Source organism: Athene cunicularia (assembly GCF_003259725.1).
Source record: "Athene cunicularia isolate RWA chromosome 1 unlocalized genomic scaffold, athCun1 chr1_part2, whole genome shotgun sequence".
Lineage (NCBI taxonomy): Eukaryota > Metazoa > Chordata > Aves > Strigiformes > Strigidae > Athene > Athene cunicularia.
In genome coordinates this window covers 49,692,356-49,715,317 of record NW_020799092.1, presented here as the reverse complement: position 1 = coordinate 49,715,317, position 22,962 = coordinate 49,692,356, and the positions used below count along the sequence as shown (strand labels likewise).

The 22,962-nt window shown below is 38.3% G+C and overlaps 1 protein-coding gene across 1 annotated transcript in view; it reads right to left on the bottom strand.

Moving 5' to 3' along the window:
- Positions 1–22,505, bottom strand: part of NELL2 (neural EGFL like 2) — a gene marked incomplete at its 5' end in the record, with an annotated part of 130,812 nt that extends 108,307 nt beyond the window's left edge. Inside the window, 7 exons of the mRNA XM_026865859.1 lie at positions 1,550–1,652; positions 2,922–3,050; positions 4,086–4,168; positions 4,341–4,413; positions 8,360–8,456; positions 8,564–8,737; positions 22,351–22,505. Coding sequence (XP_026721660.1) covers positions 1,550–1,652; positions 2,922–3,050; positions 4,086–4,168; positions 4,341–4,413; positions 8,360–8,456; positions 8,564–8,737; positions 22,351–22,505 — 814 coding nt within the window. The remainder of the gene's footprint in view (positions 1–1,549; positions 1,653–2,921; positions 3,051–4,085; positions 4,169–4,340; positions 4,414–8,359; positions 8,457–8,563; positions 8,738–22,350) is intronic.
- Between the last annotated feature and the right edge of the window lie 457 nt (positions 22,506–22,962).

The window sequence follows — 22,962 nt, the reverse complement described above, 5'->3', positions numbered from 1 at the left end:
TGTAAGTTGTAAACATCAAAGTAACAACACTGGAAGCTAAAAGGCTTTTGATAATATTAAGAATACCAAAAAAGGCAGTATCAGAGTAAACTGCACAGTGTGCTGTACCAGAACTGTATCTTAATTGGAAGGAGAAGTAGCATTGTTGTATGACGAGGTCAGTGTCCATATACTAACTCACATTTCTTGACCTTTGTCAAGACTCCCCATAAAAACAACTTCGTAAGAGGTCATATGAAGTGAGGTGCTTTCCCATTAACATCTCGATGGAGAATTTCCAACTCAATTCACAGGCAGTACATTACAAAAGCATACTTCACAGGATCAGGTTTTCAAACTCTGCCAACATGGTCAAAGATTCAAACAGAGGCTTGAAGTCCACATGTCTCACATCCTTGAATTAACAGTTCCCTGAGACATATAATATGCATGGAAATTCTGTGTAGCTGGTTAGAAAAAAAAAAAAGCATTTGAATTCTCATTTCCTCTCAATTAGAATTAAATCTACTTGAGTAAGTTAATAAGGTTTCATAAAATGGGATGGTTTGTGTAACTTCTAACACAATTAAATATTAATAAACTCCTGTGGGAGCAAGATCAATGGAGTACAAAACGTTTTTCTGAATTTTATCTTACAACATGTCATTTTAACCAGTTATATATTTCTTTATACTCTGTAATAAGTTTTATACAGCAGAAGAGCAATGAAACCACACAGAAAAATCTCATCATTTAAAAAATAAGTGTATTGAGCATGTCATGCTCAATTTTAAGAATGGATTCCACTGTAGCCTGAAATAAGTAGACATCACATATGTGATACACATCTGTAATCAACATATATAGTCCATCTAGATACTGATTAACCTAAAATTCCCCTTCTCTGGCCCTATGTGCAACAAAACCAATATGCTATAAACCCAAAAGGCATTCACCTATCTTAAATGATAATATTAAATTACCTCTATCCAGTTTCCTGTATAATTCTGTCTGACCTTTTGTGAAAGAACATTTCTAGGTGTCTGGTTTTTGCTGGTCTCTTGGGTCTAGTATGAGTTTTCTCTTCCCTTAATTACAGAAGAAGAATCATAAATCTGAACCTCCATTTCTAGCACTATAACATAAGGTTGAAAGTACATTACTGTGATAGAATTGTTAGAAACACTGGTCAAAACAAACACCAGGCAATCATTCTTGAATTTCTAGCAGTTTGGTCTAAAAGATAAGACTATGAATGTCTGCAGAATGTTTTTTAAATAAGTTTTTTTCTTTTTAAACACTGATAAGAAACATAGCCAAAATAAACATAACTAAAATAAAACGAATAAGCATAAAGTAAATGTAATTAAAATAAAATACCTGCACCTGAAAAATTAAAACCTTCTGGTTACCAATTCCCTAAAATATTTCAGAGAAGTCTAAATACCCCGATTCCTTGATCCAAATATTTCATTCCCTGCCCACTTTCACTGACATGTTTACAGAAAGGTTCATTTTCTTTACAGATTTCAAAATATTCATTAGAAGGAAGCACCACAGTAAAACTTACATTGACACTCTTTGCAGCACTTGCCATCCACATACGCCAGGGCAGAGTTAAGCGGGCAGTCAGAGAGGGGGCAAATTAAAGCCTCACACTGCACAGTACCATTCTAGAAGAATAAAAAGTCCTTAATTGGTAGTTATATTTACCAAGAGCAGAGATGTTCTCAAACACAGGCACTTAAAAATCTATTTTTAAATGCAATAAACTCTCTGACAACACCCAAAAAGACATTTGAACACGGTTCTTTTAATAACTACAAGAAACCATACCTTTAGAATATCATGCATACAGTATTTTAGACATGTATGATCTGTTCTTTGAGATGCTTTTTTTTTTGAGAGAGGCAAATCTATTTGGAAGTAAAACATTCTGCCAATCAGCAGCAAATTGACAGATTAGTGTGAAATAACAACCTCGCAGAACAGTATTCTGCCTTTCGATTTTTATATGAGACAATACATTTCTAAAAGGTAGTCATATAACAGCTGCAAGAAAAATCTGAGACAAAATTACATAACGCATTTAACGCTAAATTCATATAATTTTAAATAGCTATCAGCTGGATTTGATACTACAGACTAAGTCTTCTTCTCGTCAACCACAAAACACTAAAAGCAAAATTAATATCCCTCCAGAAATATAAAGATCAAAACCATACCAAGCTTAAGGAAAACTATTTAGCAAATTATAGATAGCAGCAAATCAATCTAAGGTGTCATACAGACAACAACAGTCCTTTCACCAATTTCTAATGGCCTTCGAATTAGGCATTTAATGAGTTCAAATGGAATTAATGAGTTTTACATGAATGGACAATAACAAAGATGCCATTGTTTGGTACCTGAAAGGATACTTGCAATCACGTCTAGAGTTGTGATACCTTTGGGAATCTTCTATCCACCTAACAAATCTTTTTCATTTGTGATGTAACAGAGCATGCATATGACCCTGACATTTTACTCTTTCTTACTTCCTGCGATGTAACCAAAGGCAACCAAAGGGAATCAGACACAGGGGATCTATTAAATCATTTGCTAAGAAAAAGGCTGTGTTTATAGTGACAAAAAGCAGGGAATTAATTATCCAGAAAAAACATTTCCAACTCAGGGCATGGGAATAACATTATAGCTAAGTATATTGCATAACTTCTGCGTATGGTGACATGAAATACAGGAGAGCCACACATGCTGGCCCTGATAAAACAATAGAAAAATGTATTTATTAATAGTATTGTTTAGATTTAGAAAATGTTTTCTAGCACTTTGTTGTTACTACCTAGCATACACCTGGAAGTCCTCTCATTATGTGCCTGAGTAAAACTGTAATCAGAGGAAACACTAGAGTTCCTGAGTCTCCACTCAACCTGTAGCCATACCATGCAAGTGCAGTTCTTACAGCCATCTGTCCAAGATTCAAACTCTCTGTAAGTCGTGCCTTTTATTGTGCAGGTCCTTTCACAGTAGCACTGATCCAACTTGTTCATCCTCTGCTCAGCTTGGGACAACTGTTTTTACAGTTCACAAAAAAAGTTTCAAATTTTGTAAATAGTTTACACATTAGTATAAACATAATTGAAACTGTCCCCCTTATCGTCAAGCATGAAGGTGAGAGAATACATGTAGGAAAATGAAGTCAAGGATAATAAACAATTACTGTCAAATACATCATGATCAAACCATCAGAGATAGAAATTAAGAAGCAAGATAAAATTTAATTCATCCTTCTCTAGCATCAGGGACATTATGAAACAAAGTGAGTAGGTTAAAATGGGTATGGCCCCTGGTTTCTCATGTTTCTATGTGTGAACTAAGAAACTTGTTCTACATAAACTACTTGCAGACATTAGGTTATGTGCAAAAGACCTGAATCTGAGTAGAGAGGCAAAACTGGAGGTAAAGCTCAAAATCAACATGTTAGCAATTGTTTCTCCACTTCAGCCAAGGCATTTTAACATTTATGTATCAAATCAGCCAGGTAACAGCATTCCTGCAGACATCTAAAGAACTGACATTTAAAAACGGAAGACTAGTCTATGTTGACCAGCAGACATTAATGCTTTTGGTGTGATATTCTAGAGGAAAAAAAGAAGAAAATGCTGCTTTGCATCCTTAATTCCTTGTCCTGCATAAATTTTGTCTTAACAAACCTTTGGAAGCTCAGGTCTAGAAAAGTCTTCACCAATAAGTTTTGCTGCAATAAACGCAGTAACCTATTTCATTCTAGGTTTATTGACTTGTTAGCCTAATAGATTGAGCTTGAATATTTATGAGCCTTTTCCTTGCTCAGGGATTTAGATTCTGGTCACTATTAAAAGACAGGATTCTATAAAAATATTAAAAAATAATAAAGCTCTCTGAACTGGAATTTTTATAGACAATAGGCACAGATATGTAAATACAAGCATAAACATGCCATGCAGGGACGTTCTGCACACACACACATGCAAATCCCCACATATGCACAAATAATCTAAAAAGACAGCAGTTAAAGACTTAAGAGTCCTCATTTCTCCCATTCCATGACTCCTAGTAAACATTACCTTAGCTGATGTTTTGGCTAGAATGTCTTGCAGTTCCATAATTTTCTGCACAAGTCCATGGAAGTCATTACAAGTTGGACATGCTAGAATAACAAAATATGCATATTAATTTAAAAAGTGTATTCACAACAGGTTCAATCATGTCAGAGTTGACAACCAATACACTGAAACTCAAGGTTTTAAGAAGGTTTGTAGGAGAGAAAGTAGACACAAAGCACACCTTTCATTTTACGGTATAAGAATTAATAGACTTACTGCGATTAAGATCTGGGCATTGAGAAATAAATCCTTGAGGCATGACAAGTAATTGCACATCTTGCATTATGCCCTATGTGTAAGTGGAGAGGAAAAAAAAAAGGATACATTATTTTTACCTGTCAAAATTATGTTTTCCATTCACCATGTAAAACATTAAAGCCCACACAGAAAAAGTGCCTGATAAAAACAATACTTATGAATACACAGCTTCTTGTCTAGATCCAGTGCAGTGATAGAAGAAAAAACAGAAAGTAAAATAGATAGCTGTACAAATACAGACCTACTGAATCATTTTTAAAGACATAAGATTAAATGTCAAGATGTAATTATGTGGCAAGAGTTTGGCTGTTTTGAATTGTTATTTTTAGTTAGCCATTGCAGAAAAGCTTGAAAATGACCTTTAAAAGTACTTTGAAAAACAGCTGCAGTTTCAGTCACTTTGAAACACTCTTTTAAATAAAATGCAAATTTTTTACTAAGCTATAACTGTCAAATAGAAGTGAAGATTAAAGAAACTTGAGTAAGGAAAAACACATTCACGCAAACCCTTCATGATTACAATCGGGATCTTTCTATAAAGCATGCAGAATGCCGAGAAGCTACATGTCTGTTACACAGCTGCAGAGTTGCATGTTGTCAAGAACTTAGGGGAAATTTAGCATGAAACTCAACTACGCCATCTGGAAAGGTCTGGTTTCACCCAGAAGAACAGATCCCATGCTTGAAGGCAGAATTTGCATGCATCCTTAGTCATTAAGATATAATTAGTAGCCACTTTGCTGCTCTCCAAAAGCAAAGGCCAAATAACAATTTCAAACTGAGCCATCCTATCATATTCACTCCAGATGTCTCATCCATAACTCACTCCCTGCATTTCCAAAACCCCTTCTTTGGAGGAAAAGCAAAATAATTACAACATGCTTCAGTGTGCTCATAAAGAGTGTGTTTCACGACACTAAGAACACAATGCAAACTAAATGCTGAAATCCACATTTCATCCACATACACAGAACATTCAATAAAAACGTTGCAAAGTCAAAGAACCAGAATTTTGACCTCAGGTGAATGACTTGGGGTGACTTAGCAACCTAGGTGACCTACAGAGAAGAGCGACTAAGAGGGTACTGAAGTACCATGCCTACGTTTCTCCCTTAACAACAAACCTACAATCTAGGACAACTGGACCCTCCTCCACATCGCGCAAGGAGCTGAAAAAAACTGGTGGGCCTCAGACAGAGCTCCACTTCAGGACTTCCCACAGCACATATTCAGGAAGTCCGGAGCAAAGACCTCTTTGAAGAGCACACCAAAAAGCTCAGTGTATTAATTTCTCTTCTTTTCCTTCCTCAGTGTCATCAAGTTGAAGCTTATGTCAACCCAAGTTAAGGCATTTTCATGAAAAGGAGGAATGGCAGGGTCCAACCCATTCAAGTTTAAAACACTCTTCAATGAACACACAGGCAAGTACCCAAATAATTTAGCTATTAACCAACAATAAAGCTCCTCCAACTATTTAAGGAGCTTTACTCATCATACATCAGCTATGATGTGAGCTGGACTCTGCCACTCGCCAGGAATCCAGGTTCCTTCTCATTCTCCCTGAGTAACATCAGGGAGCTGTGACACCTAGCACACCTGGGCTCCCAAATCAGAACCTCCTGACAGTACATCTGAGGCTCTGAACAGGCTTCTAAAGAACATGGTGGTTCAAATTAACACAACGCTGGATGCTGGGTACTGAGAGAATTTACATGGTACCAGAAATCAGGTAACCAGAATTGCGCTCTCAGACTTCAGATCTTAAAGTGAAACAGGTACAAATATATCCCAGTGTGAATACAACTACTGGCACATTGGTTTAGTGCAGCAATAGCAGGTTCCAAATCAAATACAGCCAAATAAAATCTTTTCAGAGTGACTAATGATTTTGAGTACCTTGACCCCTCTGGACAATCCATTTAATTCACTCAAAGGAGCCTGATTTTCAGGAGGAGCTAAGCACCTGGACTTCTCAAGATCTGATCAGCAGGAGCTGTCTCACAGTAACTGTCTAAAAATACAGGCTCTCCAAAACACTAAGCATTGAAAGTCCTCATCTTCTAAACTGATGAATCCCCTGTACCAACAGTGTCACATTTTCAGATGCAGTTTGACTCTTGGTACTATATTACACTGGTGAAATCACTTAGCACAGTATATTTTGGATATATCGATGTTCTTTTAAAAAGCTATCCATTTCTGTATTTCTCTTAAGCTGGTTTATATTTGTAACTGAGGCAAAAATCTCCAGGGATTTTGTTTAATTTTATCTTTCTTGAAAAGAAAGAAACAAAACCAAATACAGTCCACTAGTGGGGTATTTATTCTACAGCTAATGAGCAGTGACTATGAGTTGGCAAAAAATATATAATAAAGACAAAAACTGAGAAGACACAAAAAATGAAAAGGAATATTAATTCTAAGAACGTAGAATAAATGAAGCATATCAGAGATCAGTTTAAGCAATGCATTAATATTTTCTGTTATTCTTGGAGTCAACTGTTTATTTAACCCAGAAATATAATTTTGCAGCTTGTTTAGCAGACATCCTTTTAGTCTTTTGGAGGAAAAGGGAACACAAATTGAAATATAAAAACAAAGTCATGCTTCAGTTTTCAAATCTGAGTGCCCCACTGGACCCCTGTACTTCATACACTACAAGGATATAAATTATCATCTAAGTATAGCCAACAGTATTTCAACACCCAAAACATGATTTTAGCATAAAAGCACAGAACTTGCTGTGAAAACCATAGTGAAAGTGGTTTATGCTGAAAAAAAAAAAAATAAAAATTAGCAGGCCATATTTTAAAAACTGTTTAGGTCTGTGATCAACATCATCAACTCTATTTAGTAGCGCAAGTAGAGAGATGCCTGCTCGGAGGAAAATGGGAGTGAAGTGTGGAAGGCATCCACAGGGATGCCATCATTTGTTAAAGCAGCTCCAGACAAGACTGAGGCCAAACCACAGATAGCAGCTGTGACCAATAAGTGCCACATGATGGACTCACACGAATCAAAATTTACACTCCAGTTCAAAATGGCATTCACTTCTTCAGTCTTGCTGTACACCAGGTGCTTGCTATACATACACGGTAAAGCAATAAGCATGTATGCTATGAGCAAAAAGAATGTACAAATACTCTTCTTCTAAGGGCAAAAGCTTTCTCTTCACTGATGCTAGTCATCTCATTTATTTCTGAGTCAAGAAGATATTGTGAAGAAATTTAAATCCTGCAGAGGCAATGAAATTGGAGTTCTCTAGGCTGTAGTGTTCTGTGACACACAAAAACTGCATCTAGCTATGAAACAGACAATAATCTGACCACTTATTTCCTGGAATTCTGTTGCACTTAAGTCATTTACCTTTCCCTGTATTTGGGTGCTGTTGGCTCTGTCATTTGGTGACACAGAGCCCTATGCATCTGGCTCTGCAACTTAATTTAGTGAAGTCCAGTTTGATGGAAACACAGCTCACAGCATCAGATATACTGATATACAACACACCACAGCCCAGAGAACTGTGTTATAAACCAGTCTGTGTTATGAACACAGACTGGTTTATGTTGGGAGACAAGTCCTGAGACCATCTACTCCAACTCCCCTGCTTAAGCAGGATCAGCCACAGCAGGGCGCCCAGGACTGTGTTCAAATGGCTTTTGAGTATCTCCATAGTAGTCTTACTCTGACCAACCTCACAGTAGAACTGTTTTCTTATGTTCAGATGGAATTTCAGGTGTTTCAGTTTTTGCTCATTGCTTCTGTTCCTATCAGTGGGCACTACTAAGAAGAGTTCGGATCCTTCAACTTCATCCTCCTCCTGCCTGCCCCCTTTCAGGTATTTATACACATTGATGAGATCCCCCTGAGCTTTCTCTTCTCTAGGCTGAGAAATCCCAGCTCCTCATTTCAAAGATGCTCCAATCCCTTAATTGTTTTTATTTAAGTTTGCTCTTTTCCTTTCAGGGAAGACATACCTTAAAATAACCATGTGCATTATTCCTCTGTCCCAGCCAAAAGGTCGTACCCAAAGGTAAGTCCATGAAGGGCTTCTCCACAACTCTTTCATAAATTCTGAAAAGGAAGGAAAAATATAGTCCCAAGTTGTTATAATTTCACTTATTCAGAGATGGAATGTTCCAAATATGACAACTTCTTATAAAACAAGACTCTTTACTTACTTATTGCAGTCCACATGTAAAATCAAGTGAGAGGCACTGATTGCTAAGGAAAGCCTGTGCCATTTATTGTCTGCCAAAATATATGGGAATACTTCCGTGTGGGAGCGATGACTGCCTGAACGATAATGCAACCTGATTTCATTTCGATGACCGCTGCTTTCCAGCTCCAGGTACCTGTACCATAAATGCATCATCATGTCATGAACCATTCTTATCAGCACAGCAACATTTTACATAACACAACTTTTCATTATCATGCAGAAGCTATCTAAAATAGAAGGAAAGGCAAGCAAGGAGATAGAAAGATGAAAATAGACACTTTTCAGATTTGCATTGCATTCTTCTTCTCAAGAACACAAGATCCCAAATATTTTTTTCTTCTAGCAACATGATTTTCCATAACATGATCTGATTAGAAATAATTACCCTATTATGAATAATTACCTCATACCCTGAAAGCACAATAAGGATACTCTGAAGGCGTGGATGCACAAAAGACAACACCAAGTTCTGCGATAGGCACATCATTAGCCATTACCAAACAGGGAAGTAAGCAAGCAGTGAGACTGAAGACTGCTTCGTTTGCTTTCAGATGTACTGTTAACATTTCCTTTCATTTTTCATAGTCAATTTTCTCCAAAGAAATACAAAATCAAGACGTGCTAATTCTTTGGAATATGTGTACATATTTGCAATGTTAAATAGGTATGAGTATTTGCAGTGTGTGCGCATATATACACATATGTATATGTATACACATATATATATATATATATATACATGATAAAAAACCCAGCATTGCAGCTGTATGAAGATACGTGCACGATACACCAGATTTGCAGATTGCAATCACAAGCTTTGCTGGTGAAATTCCAGCACGTCAATTTAAAAAGCACCGCTTAACCAAACTTGGTACTTAGACAGGCCTCTTTCTTGCATATCAGACCTCTTCTGTAACAAGTTTGCCAAACCATTTGTCTTCTAAGTTTTGCATTTTAAAGTCTCACCCTAAGATGCTTTCAAAACAGGAAAGAAAATCAGAAACGCAGATTATCTGGTAATCATATGCAACCTACAGCTAAAGAGCAAAGAAAACAACATAGTATGTGGTGAGATGCACAACTGCAAGAATGGGCAATTAATTTTTGTCTATTTTTGCTGCTACATCTGCAATCAGGCATGACAGTGGTTTGTCATCTGAGCGCACACATGTTTTAACATGATGTTGTTTACTTTAACAGGCTATCTATATTAAAGAACAGACAAGACAATGCCTGCAGTTTTCAAGAGTGAAGATGAGACCAAATCAAAACCATCTTGTACAATCATTATCCCTAGGAGGAGGTTGGGCTCACTGCACTCTCCTTCCTTTAGGGTGGTTCACAGTGGAACATGCCTAGTAACAGCACAGAAACAACTATCCTTTTGCAAAACTGGCAAAATGAAATTTCTTCCTCGTCCTCGGTATTAACAAAGCAATTAACTAGAGTCAGCAATAAATTTTATAATCTCAGATAATTTACCTCCTCATGGCCTCAAAATAATTTTTGCATTGGCAAGAAGTGTAAAGTAATTGAAGGCCTGGCTGGAAAAAAATTGGGCAATAGTGGCAGGACATCAGTCAACATAACAACCTCCTTCATAACTCAAGCTTCAAGGATAAAAGTAAGGTCACTCTCAACCTAACAGAGAACGGGAACATTATGGAACTGGACTCCTCTAGCAAGTGTCTACACACAGTTTCAGATACAATCTGGAGAAAAAAAAATAAAAGGCATGGATATGTGGAAACATTATCTCCTGGTAGAACCAACTGTTAGCTCCAAATTCTTTTCCAAGCCAATGGCAGAACTGATGCAGGCAGGCAGGGAACAGACTATACCAGTAGACATACAGTCAGCACAGAAGGTATAAAATGAACACTCATGTTGCCCCTTATGCAGGTGAGATAATGAAATCTCTGAGAACAAAACATGGATTTCCCAATTAAAAGAAGACATCACTGTAAAAATTTCAGGAATTAAGAACTGCTGAGAGAGGATGCAGGCATTCAATGACACTGCAATAAGCAATAAGCAAGGCAATCTTCCTACACAAAGCTGTGCAAAAATTGTGGACACTTGGGATTTTGTTTTAACTGTGATTAACAGCTTTGAGATCCACAGGCAATCTCTCTTGTTCTTCCATTTGGTAAACTAACAAATATATCTACTTTCTAAAGGCTTGATGATTGTTAGAGAAAATGTGTATCAAAATTAAAAAGAAAATAATACCCATTAGGAGAATTATTAGGAGAATAATTTATACTTTACTAATAATCTATAGAGACAGTAGCAAGAAGTAATTAGAAAAGCAAGGGAAATGACAGCTGAAACAGTACTGCCTTCAGCTTGAACTAACACCATGACACAAACACAGGGAAGTGAAAGTGAGTAATTTTCACTTCATTTTTTACCATATACTGTGTTTGCTATTTCACTTTTCTAGACTTGTTTAATGTCTGGGCTTAAACGGCTCTGGCTCAGTCTTGGGAGTTTCAGAAGATTGGATAAGCCTCAGCACTGACAAACCGATAAGGGTGGAGATGCAAAATCTGACCACGGTGAGGCTTCTTGAGCTGTCTATATGAGGCTGTCCCAGAGGTTTCCAAAGGTTTGGAAGAGTCTTTGAGAAAATAAGCTAGGCATTAACAAACACACCTGGATTTTAAAAATTCATTTGTAGCAACAAAAACACTCTACACTTCTCTGTACACTTGGGATTACTAATCTTTTGAGAGAGAAAAGATGGTGATCTTGGTTCCTAAAGGACTTAGTCCCTAACTGTATCATGCTGCAGTCACCAACCAAGAATCTCATTACTGAAAAGTTTCACAGGGACCTCATCAGCTGAATCACTGGTTTCTTGTCCACACCAGTCCAGTCCATGCATCGCAAGGAGAGCAGCAGTCAAAGATGCCCTATTACTAACATCACTGCTGCTTCTCCCAACAGCTCCAAGGTGCTCATCTGTGCTACAAAAGGCAAACAGCTCTTGGAGTGAACAATAAACTGCAATGAGAAATACAGTACAACAGCAGAACCTACTTCCCCCTTTACTAACATCCATGATCTCTGTGGTTGTTTAATCAATACCAGCCTATTTTATTTTAACCCCCCAAAAAACACACATGCTTTGGGTCAAATGGATTTAACTTCACAGGGAGACGATACGTGCTTAGGTTTACTCTATTTGACATAGAGAAAAGAAAATGCCAACCTGAAAAAAAGGTTGTTACATTTCCGTAGACCACTTTGTGCATGCACAATCATTGCAAAGGCAATAGCCAGGGCCACTGTAAGATCAACCACTCTGCTTGGAAACCAGCCAGACAGCAATTCCTCATGTGCTAAGGCTGAGCCTATCTTCATAAGAGGAAGAAATTTGTCTCAAATTCCCAAGAAGAATTTGAGACAGAAAACAGCGATGTTTTTGATGTTTTCGTTGCTGCCCAGCACTGATCTATTGTAACTGCTGGATAAGAGTTAAGAGGCAGCAGATCTGCTCAACTGCAGAGCTGCTACCAACTGTCCCAGAGAAAGGCATGCACCCTGCACGAACCTGAGCAGGACCTGCTCTTCAGGCCACAACAGACCAGCGCGGGGAAGACTGTAGAAGTAGAAGTCAGGATGTACAGCAAAAAGCTGGAGATTTAGGAGGTGAAACACCAGGTGGTCCTGGTGGATGCAACAGCAGTCTTTGAGAAGAGGGAGGTACAGCCCTTCCAGCTAAAGGCCAGTGCTGGCAATGCCAAAGCCTGTCTCAGCTCTCTCGCTCATTTGGCACCCCTGCTCATGCAACAAATGCATACTGTAGCTGCCCACTCTTACTCCAGGCAACTAATACAAACCGACTTCATTTTACAACATGTAGACAAAGTTAAAGGCAAGATAACATGTCTGCTGGCTTATGAATTTATTGTAGTTTGGGGGCTTTTTAAAACTTTACTACACACATTTACAGGTATACTGTTAAAACAGTTTTGCATGACTTTGATCTGCCCTAAGAAGAAAAGGAAAAGCAATAAAATTAAAGAGGATATGTACTTAAAGAAATTAGAATCCTTATCTCCATTACATATAAAAAACTTTATCTGAAGATTTTTGATACAAAACTTCTGGCTTTTTTGTTAAGTATAATTACATGAAGGAAAAAAAAAAAAAAAAAAAGAGATCCTAATCAGTAGACCCTATTCATCGCAATCTTGACTACAATAGCAGTAAGCAATTCTGCTGGGTGTAGATTATGAAGATGTAAAAGCAATTCATGCTGCACACCCACCACATTCAGCAATGCGTTATTTGCTATTTTCCACGGTATGATGACTGGGCAGTCAGGAGTGCAAGCCTTATTTTTCTATTTGGAAGTAACACTTCAAGTGTTCTGAAACATTAACTAGGAGTTTTTACTGCTTGGTGCATACTCTAGAACAATATGGCATCAAAATATCCCCAGATGGATTCTAAATGCCAAGTAGCAACTGCACTCTAGCTGTAAAAACCTAGTCCCCACCTCTCATTTACACTACTGCTTGGTCATATTGGCTTTTCCCTGACTATCTAAAGCTCTGCCTAGGCAAGAGATGACTGGTAGTTTTATGCTAAATAAAGGGAGTGATAAATAAAAAAATACGATCTTTACTCTTCTGGGTAAATTGGTAGCACTTAGTGCACAGTGGGCAGGAAAGCCACCAGTCAGTCTCTGTCCCTTTCTTTTTCTGAATATAGTTTTAGAGCCAGACAAGAATTTTCTGACATAGGTATTTTTGTTCAAAAATGCTGATCCATTCACTAAAACCAAATCTTTTGACAGAAACACATATTCTCACAGCAAGGCTTGTGGGGTCCAGGATTAAATGCTATTTAAAATGAAAGACAGGGAGAGCAAATCTAAGACTCTCTAACAGACTTTCTCAAATACTCTTTAATGCTGCAGTTATTACCTAAGTTGAAAGCAGAGATCCCAAGTGAAGAGAGGTCAAAATCAGAAGAGAGTATTTCCTATATCAAAAGAGAGTGCACAAACAATGGGACAGTAAAACCAGTCTCTCAGGTCAACCTGATGAGGCTCTTCCATTACATAGGATTCATCAACCAAAAAGAGTAAGTCAGGTTAGGAACAACCTAAATTCAGTAAGTTGATCTCAAGTTCCATACCTATACTAACCAATAAAGCCAGCAATGCCCATTCCCTGGCTCTGAAGACAAATATTAACAGTGGTGTTCCCCTACAACTCACACTCATATGGGTGCTCTCTCCCATTTTTTCACTGAAATGGGTGTTTTTTTCCCACACTACCTGTTGAGAACAGGTCCTGGCCAATGCTAATCCACAAACAGTGTCCTGACATCACCTTCAAGGGTGCTAACTGCAGAAGACAAAAGCAAACCAAGAAAGATGCTAACAATTTTGCAGAATGGACAACAGTAAGCTAGTGTTGCAGCCTGGGCCTGGGCACTCCGTTTACTAGCATAGCCCTGTCCAGGCACTGCCAACAAAGCTGTTTTACTGCATTGGGGGGCGGGAGAGAGAGAATGGCACTCCTCAGGACACTTGTCTCAGGTGGAAAAGAACCAAGTTCAAGTCCTTGCTCCAAATCAGGCAGAGCAGAGATTAATGGGGCAAGGAAAATGCCTCTGAAGCACCCCAGCCGGCAAGCTACTGAACATTCTGGCATGTACATCTTTTCTGCTGTTTATTTTCCTCCACCACTAAAAAGGTCAACCACTTCAGTTTTGTTCCAGCATGACACTGCTCATCATACTGGACAGCTACAGAGGACAGCTGGGGGGGAAGACAGTGGATTCCTGATGTGCACATGGGTTGGAACCCCATGCTGGGACATGCACTGAGGAACACCTCCCACACTGGGATGTTCACAGGAGAGAACAGCCAGGTGACAGATGACTGGAAAGGCAGAGAGACAACATTCACACACATTCACCTGCACAAACTACAAGCTACTGCACAGCACTGCAGCTTCTATCCAGCCAGAAGGAAGCCACAGCACAAGGTAGCAGCTAGGAGAGTAAGGTTCCAATGTCCTAATGTGGAGGAGCAGGCTAAGAAACAAACGCCAAGTGAGGCTCTTCAAATCCTTTTCATCTCTGTCCCCCTCAGTGTCTGTACCTGATTCAAACTAACAAAGCATGTGAGAAAAAAATAGGTGTCAATAAGATATTGTTTGTATCAACATTTTCTACCCCCTCATCTGATTTCAGTGATCTGGAAGCCTCTGCTGGCTTTGAAGGCAAGAATTTGCCTCTCACCTGAGAGATCTCTCCGCTTACCTCCCAAAATTTGAGCTCAACTATGCACCTAAATCAGAAAGGCAAAATCTTGCCTTCCCCACCTGCAGAGTCTGCATAACTTCTGCTGAGTTTAGTGATATGATCCAAGAGCCCCTGGTCATCACAGGAGCAAGATATGCTGAACCCTCTAATGTTACTACTCCTGATGACAAGGCAAGGCTCCCAGCCAGCCTTCCCGCAGTGCTTGCTGGAGCTCAGCAGGAGCTACGAAGCAGAAGCTGAGTTCCCATCAAGCTTCTCAAAGCACTCCAAGAAGACCTATCTTCCCAAAAGGTCCTGGCTTGGTCTTGGAAAAACTCAAACCTGGTATTATGGCACATTGCCCATGCCATCCCTGTTCAAGCTGCGAATATGAAATCAAATTCCCAAACTAGGAAATACTTTTTGAAACACAATTACTGCCTTTGAGCAATTGTTCGCATTCCTCCCAACTCTCTTGATAACTCTATTTATCAACATATTTATTTCCATTTTGTTCTATCACACAGCGCCATTAATATCAATCTTGCCTTCCTGAAGCTTCTTCCTCTACTAAAAGTCAAGGAGTGAAGAACTTTTTCAGATCAAACACTGTAAAAACAAATGGCATAAACCATCCCTTTCACTCTCTTTCTTGACAAAGGTTCTCCACAGAGAGCAAAAGGACTGAAAATACAGTAAACAATTTTCCAATATATATATTCATAAAAGCAAAGGCCAGTTTCAGCCTAACTTCTGTTTCCTACCCTGACAGAATACAGCTTTCTTTGTTATGTATTTGTTAATAGAAGCCCCTTCAAATAACAGTAGAAGAATAACCATATCTGTCAAAACTCACATTTCAGCTGTTTCAGTGGTGGTTTACAGTGTCATAGGCAGGGACAAATATTTTGTCTCATATTCAAGCAGGTCTGTCACTAGTCTCAACTCAAATTACAGGATCTGGGCTCATATGAGCAACTCTGGATTTGTTGGCACTGCTATGATTTACATCAGCGGACAGGCTGGCCTCACTTGATTTAACGAAAGTTACAGGCAGATGTTTTTAAGGTGGGTGCATTACAAGAATTTACATCCTATTGGAACTTTTTTTTTCTCATCATGAAGCATAAACTAAACCAAAGCAAAAATCCCAGGCAGTAGTGACAAGGCATCAATCAATTTAATAGCATCCCTTATAATCAACACTTAAAGAAACTGGTGATTCCCAATACTATAAAGACATTAAACTGAGTATAACACAAAACTACTGCTTTACAAATATTTCCATCCAGCCACACACTCAGGAATAGTAGTTAACCTCCCAAACCAACAGAAACGGGGAACTTTTCTCTCTTTTGGGACAGAGGAAAGAGCCCAGCCAAGCTGTCAGTGTCTACACAGAGAATCCTTTGTCCCACAGAATCTTCTCACACACTAGAAAACTGGTGAATGAATGAAAGAAAATACTTTTTTTTTGACACTTTTGATGAAACATACAAACTGCATCAAAAAAAAAGAAGGCTAACAACAGAGGAGTTTTAAGTTGCTAGAGGAAGTCAATCCAAAAGTAATTGATTGTTATGAACAAATTTAGAGGGTTCATAATTATTGTCAGACTAGTAAGAAACACCAACAAAGATTAAAAACCAAAATATGGATCATTACAATCCTCTAGTCTTCCAGCAAAGAACATGAGTGGTTTAAAAATAAGCTACTACTTCTTTTGGCACAGGGAACAACCACGTACATCTTTTAACGTTTGAAAATTACTCCTATGTTATTCTTACCTAACATCTGCTCTCCAAGTTATTGATGAGGAGGGGGAGAGCACCCCTCAAACAAAACCAACATAACTCTACAGTATTGGCTTAGGTGGTAAATATTGAAAGTTTTTCTCAGCATAATGTGTTTCCAGCAGATTTTGTGGTGTCAGAGACGAGACCATGCTGCAGTCCAGAAATACTGACACTCATACATCAAAAGCAGGGAACATGCAGTTCCACCTCTATTTTAATACAATGGTCAAATGATAGAAAAAAATTCATTCACCAGGAGTTCAACTCTGGCAACTTACCCCCTTGTAAGCCTAAATCAGTAAGAGCGAAACTGTCACAGATAATTTCCTCTTAGATACTGAAAGAGGTCTGAAACTGCTGTACAGTACAACCCATTTGACAGCAGATAATCACAGAATACCAGCAGCTGTGAAAACAAATGCTAAGTAAGGCAGAAACTGAATAAATGCTTAGAGATAAACAATTAAGTGTAGGGAATGGCTGTCCATAATATTCTATTGATTTTGCTGCTCTGTTTCAGGATATAAAAAGCATTAACTGGGAGGAAAGCATGGTTAAACTACAATTCTTTAAGGGCCCTAACACACAGTATCTCAAGAGATACAAATATAACATCAGTTGCATAAAGCCATCTAACCATGACGGGAGGAAAAAGCTTTATTGCATCTCTCCACTGTTGCCAGTTAAATGAAAATATATGATGGAATAGTGAGACCAAACACATATTCCAACCCCATCGCAGATTAAAATCATCTCTCTGCTGATTCTTCCATCAAGAAGAAGGTGAGACAAATTCAGAAGTGAAATGAGGAGGAAAATACAGCTTAAACTAAAGGCTGAGAGCAAGCACACATCAGTGTTTAAGTGCTTCCACTCAGACTTCAGGTGTCACTTCACTGAACACTATTCCAAATATTTACCTTGTTATTGGAAAGTACAGTGCATTTTAGGCAGGGTGCTCTAGGTGGTCAAGGTGATACTCTCATGTATCTTTCATATATATGCCATACATAAATATGCCCATAAATACGCATTCACCTGCATGTAACTCATCTGAACCATTACTGATCTGTAATTTGGAACTCCTGACACCACAAGAGTTTTGACAGTATCACTTCCAAGCTGTAACCAAAACTACCGCTGCTTGCGCTCCCTGGCTGCTCTAGTCAGTGGGGAAAAAAAGCAATCTTTGTGGAAGAGTATATGCAAATTAGAAAGGGATAGTTACAGGTATCCTTCAGATTCTTTCATTTTAAGATCAGTTTTAAAAGATTTGAATATAGTAAATACTAGAGAAAAGCATAATCATTATAAAAGGCAAAGACAACTTTGATAACTAGGAAAAGTAAAAGCAATTAAAAGAGTAGAAAAAGATTACTGTATCTGCAGAAAATCCTTTCAGAAGCTACTTTTTGTGGTGACAGCAACAGCCCAGAGTAACCAAATGCCCAAGACTCAGATTTACATGGACAACTTCTGCATCTGCCTGATAGCCTGGGGACAGTATTCACCACATGACATTAGAGTGGAAACTTTGGGAGAGCAGTCCTGTCAACTTCTTAAGACTCAAAGCCTTAAGTAGTTACATGACTGTATCTCAGTGCAAGTATTAATTTTTGATGTTCCTCAAAAGGGAACCAGCAAAAAAGAACAAAAAAACCCTCACAAAACTAAACACAGACTGAATCAGTAAACTATTTTAAGTATCTAGTCTTAAAGAAAACTATAAAATTTAAAAAGTAACCACTATTTAGAAAACATCCTCAATTATAAAAGTTTAAACAAACTTTTTGATTTTCTTGTACCCTAGAAATTCTTTTACACTAGAACCATTAGTTGTTATGAAAACTCTGTAAAATCAAAGATATGAAAAGTTAACTTGTGTGATAACTGATTATTTTCTTCAGTTACTGCCACCTCTAGCCTTCCTCACTACCATTCCAGTCCTAACTGCAGAAATGTAAGAGCTAGTACTGACTTTTCTAAACTAACAAGGTGTGCTGCAAGGTGTGCAGCAGTTCAACACTAGCGCAACTTTTCTGACATCAGAGCTGCACAAGACTAAAGCTGGTGCAAAGGAGTGGAGTCAGATCTGGCATTGCTACTTCTCTTGCCAACTATGATGAATGCTGTGACACACAGTTCACAAGTTGTTTAATAACTAAAGGATTGTTACAGACAAGTCCCTCATGAGAAGTGGCAAGGTCAGAGAGATCGAAAACCAGCACTGAAGGAGAAGTTATTTCATGTAATCCATCCAAATGCTTCCTTTTAACTGCTAGATTCTCTTGTCTTTATTGTCATTCATCATAAAAGAAAATGAAAACCATAAAAGATACTAAAGGAGACTCAAGAGATGCTAGCCTAATTCCAGTATTATCCACACCTAGGTCAGCCTTCATTTTAGCACAATTAAATTGAGCAAACACTACCGTGGCACACAGACATCTTTCTGTACATCCTAGCACAAAACAGACCAGAATGTGTTTATTAAAAGCTTAAGAGCACATCTAAGTTAACAGTCACAAGTTCTTCCTGGCCATACTATTGTTGAGACTGATTTTACACCTGCTGAAGGTAGCAAAGGTTTTCCCTGACTGTAAGAGGATCAGATTAGGCCTAACAGTTTCAAAACAAATTCTTCAAGTTTCTTTTTAAATAGATTACATAATACTCTCCCACAGAAAGCAATGAAATATTCATAAATAGATTGCTCTTTAGCTGCTTCATCCAAAGCTGATCTGATGAGTGACTCTACTTGCCTAAACAACCTAGAAGGCTTTTTTTCTTCCTCTCTGATTATCCAAAGGCTTAGAGGGACACCCAAAACCAAACATAAAGCATAAATACCTACAGAAAAATTGTAAACATTAGGCATCACTTAAGAGAACATAGTAAAATAAGGAGGTCACACTGGCTGAAACTGTGGTAGGTTTTTTTCAGCAAGGCATGAATTGGATATTATCTTCATTTTTCACAGCTCTAACATTGTAACATTAGAGTACTAAAAATTTCCAGTTAAAGAGAAAAAGGGTCTCAAAAACACTCAGTAATGCCACAAAATTATGCATCCACAGTTAAAAGACACATAATGCAGACCTTGATTTCAGCTAGAGACCTTGACAAACGCTTTCCATCGCAGTTAAGACAGTTTAGATTCTGATACGCAAATAAACAGAAGATGGTCAAAATGTAACAATAAAACCTGCAAATATTTAAGGTATGAGGCAGATTTCTTGAAAAAGTATAAATGTTATCAATCTTTTGTTAAAAAAGCTAATCACCCATCCCTAAAAATATAATATAAAATAACAGGATTTTCAGAGTCCTGTCTGTAACCCTGTTACAACTGTATTTATAAAGGCATAGGAGATGACATGGATGAATCAGATTCAAATAAGATAAGCAACATTATGTTTGTACAGCCACATGACCTCTACACCAGGCACTGCTCTAACACTTCCTTGTCTTTGCTCTGGCTGATAAGAATCAATTGAATGCATTCTTATTCACATAAGACCAACGGCAAGTCTACTTGCCCAGCTTTACTCAATTCAAGAATTAATTACTTTCCCAAACAGTATCTCAAATTCTTCTGTAACCTGTCAATGAAAATTCACTGCACATTGTTTTTTGTACATTTATCATTCCTTATGTTCACTAAGTGGCAGTGTTTTCTCCCATCTGGCCACTCTCCAAGTTACTGTTTGCTGAGTTTTGCTCAATTATACACTATATATTTTTTTCTACTTTCTATGACATGTCTCTTTCTTCATGCCATTCCTGAGGCCAGGAAAGGCTTTCTAGCAAACACTGTCTCCTTTCGGAAAGGCTATGGCTATTCTCTTTTCCAGAGACTGAGAGTCTCACGTTGGTGACCTCTCTGTCCACCTCTGCAGCTATTTTGGCACATGAAAGTTTCACCTCTAATTTTGAAATTTCAAGTATTGTTGCATTAGCCCTACCAGTAGCCCAACCAATCCATGTTCTTCCTACAAACGTAGAAACAAGCTTTGTCAGGGCACAGCTGGTTCTGCAGACCTACTATCTCATTTGAGACAGAATAAACTTTTCCATCTGTGATTATTTGCACATATGGTGGTACCGTCTGAGTTCAAAACTTAATAATCACAGCTGCCCAGTTCTGTCCCTTGCAAATTGCTCACTTCTGCAGATAAGAAGTAGGTAACAATTAATAGAGAAGCCCCTTGGGTCTTCTATGATGCAACATCTGTAAACATCACCCAGGAGGCATTCAACCACCCTCTTGCAATGTTTAAAGATGCTTTCATAAACTTGGCATAATGATCCTTGTGAATGTTTTCCCTTTTTTAATTCCTCTACTTGCTTGATTTGTGTTTTGGTTTGGTTTTTTTCCTCTTAAATAGGTGCAGAAGTTGGGGCCTCTGGGAAATAGAATAAAAGTAGAATTGGAGCATCTTCCAGCACAAAATAATTGTTGCCATGCCTGCTAATGAAAACATGTACACTCATGTAAAAGAAACAGACATTTTGCTTTGCTTGAACATCTGCTTTACCTTTTTTTTTTTTTCCTATTTTGTAGGGAGACCATCAACAAAGAATTTTGGGACTGTACACAGGAAAATAAAAAGGACTATGAAGGTAAAACAGAGATCATCCATTGCTTGTGCTAATGACAGCTTAGAAAGTGCACATTTTAAAACTCCTTTCTACTCTGTCACAGAATCATATGGTGGTTATCTTTAATATCTATTACTCAGACAGATACATAGAGTATCTTATTTCTCTAGCAGTCATTATCTATCAAAGGTCATTATCTTATCCTTAAATGCTCCATGTCATTCACTTTAGTTTTTTTTAAGGCTGACAACATTTTGAATAAAGTGCTCTGCCATTCATGGGAGGTGTAAGACCATAAATGGAGGATATTTTTGCGGTTTTTTAAACTGTTTGCAGTGTTAAAAAACAACTGGTGAAGAAGTGGATGTACAGGGCCAGGCTTTGTGAATCAGTATAGCTATATTGACATGAGAGTTTTACACCAGTAAGCATCTGGTTCTTACAGTTATGAACAAGAGAGAACTGGCTTCTCATGCCCTTGGTGGCAAGGCACATTTAAAGAGTAGCAGCTGTTCCACTCTCCTTTGGCTGATTTGGACGTGTGAATTTTTATGAACTGCACAATACACGTACCCAAACACTATAAATATTTGCATGTCCTATGAGGGGCAGCTGAGGGAACTGGGGGTGTTTAGTCTGGAGAAGAGGAGGCTGAGGGGAGACCTCATCGCCCTCTACAGCTGCCTGAAAGGAGGGTGCAGAGAGCTGGGGATGAGTCTCTTTAACCAAGCAACAAGCGATAGGACAAGAGGTAATGGCCTCAAGTTGCGCCAGGGAAGGTTAAGACTGGCTATTAGGAAGCATTTCTTTCCAGAACGGGTTGTTGGGCGTTGGAATGGGCTGCCCAGGAAGGTGGTGGAGTCCCCATCCCTGAAGGTGTTTAAGAGTAGGGTCTACATAGCACTTAGGGATATGGTGTAGTTGGGAACTGTCAGTGCTAGGTTAATGGTTGGATTAGATGATCTTCAAGGTCTTTTCCAACCTTGATGATTCTGTGAAATGACCTGCTACACAACATTTTTGCCCTAATTTATGTTCAGTTTTTGACTTGCATTAACTAGCAGGTAGCAGTACTTACCTGTGATCTAAATGATGAATAGAGAGAATAACCCCTGAATTCAAATGGGCTTGTTTTAAGGTCACCAGGATTGTGAATTCATATTTATTTCTTAACTTCTGAAAAAAGATTTCAGCTGTTTCTGGAGATGCCTTGACACTTCTTGTAGTATCTAAAAAAAATAAATCACAGAAAAAACACTCAGTATAAAATCTTATTTTACTTTACATCCTCAACTCAAAGAGCTTACAGAATAACAAGCTACTCCTGAGTAGCACAACTGAACAGACAGGCAAAAGCAGGGTCCGAAGCATTTCGAACACTAGCTTTTACATGCAATAGCAGCCGTTTCAGTGAAAGAGAACACATTTTCTAGGACACCCATTCTACTTTGGATGGGTGGGGGGGTGTTCTGCTTTTCAGGCAAGGTCATAACTCTTCTACTTTCTCTATGGATGGCCAGATGGTACCTTCAATATCTCATCCAAAATATGGACTCACAAGCAGTAAAGCTCAGAGTGACAACACTGGATGTGAGCCTAAACTGTGAAGCACAACCTGAGCAACTTTTTAATGACTTCTACAAAAATGTTATGTTTGATAGCTATGCACAATTAATTCAAAATAAAACAA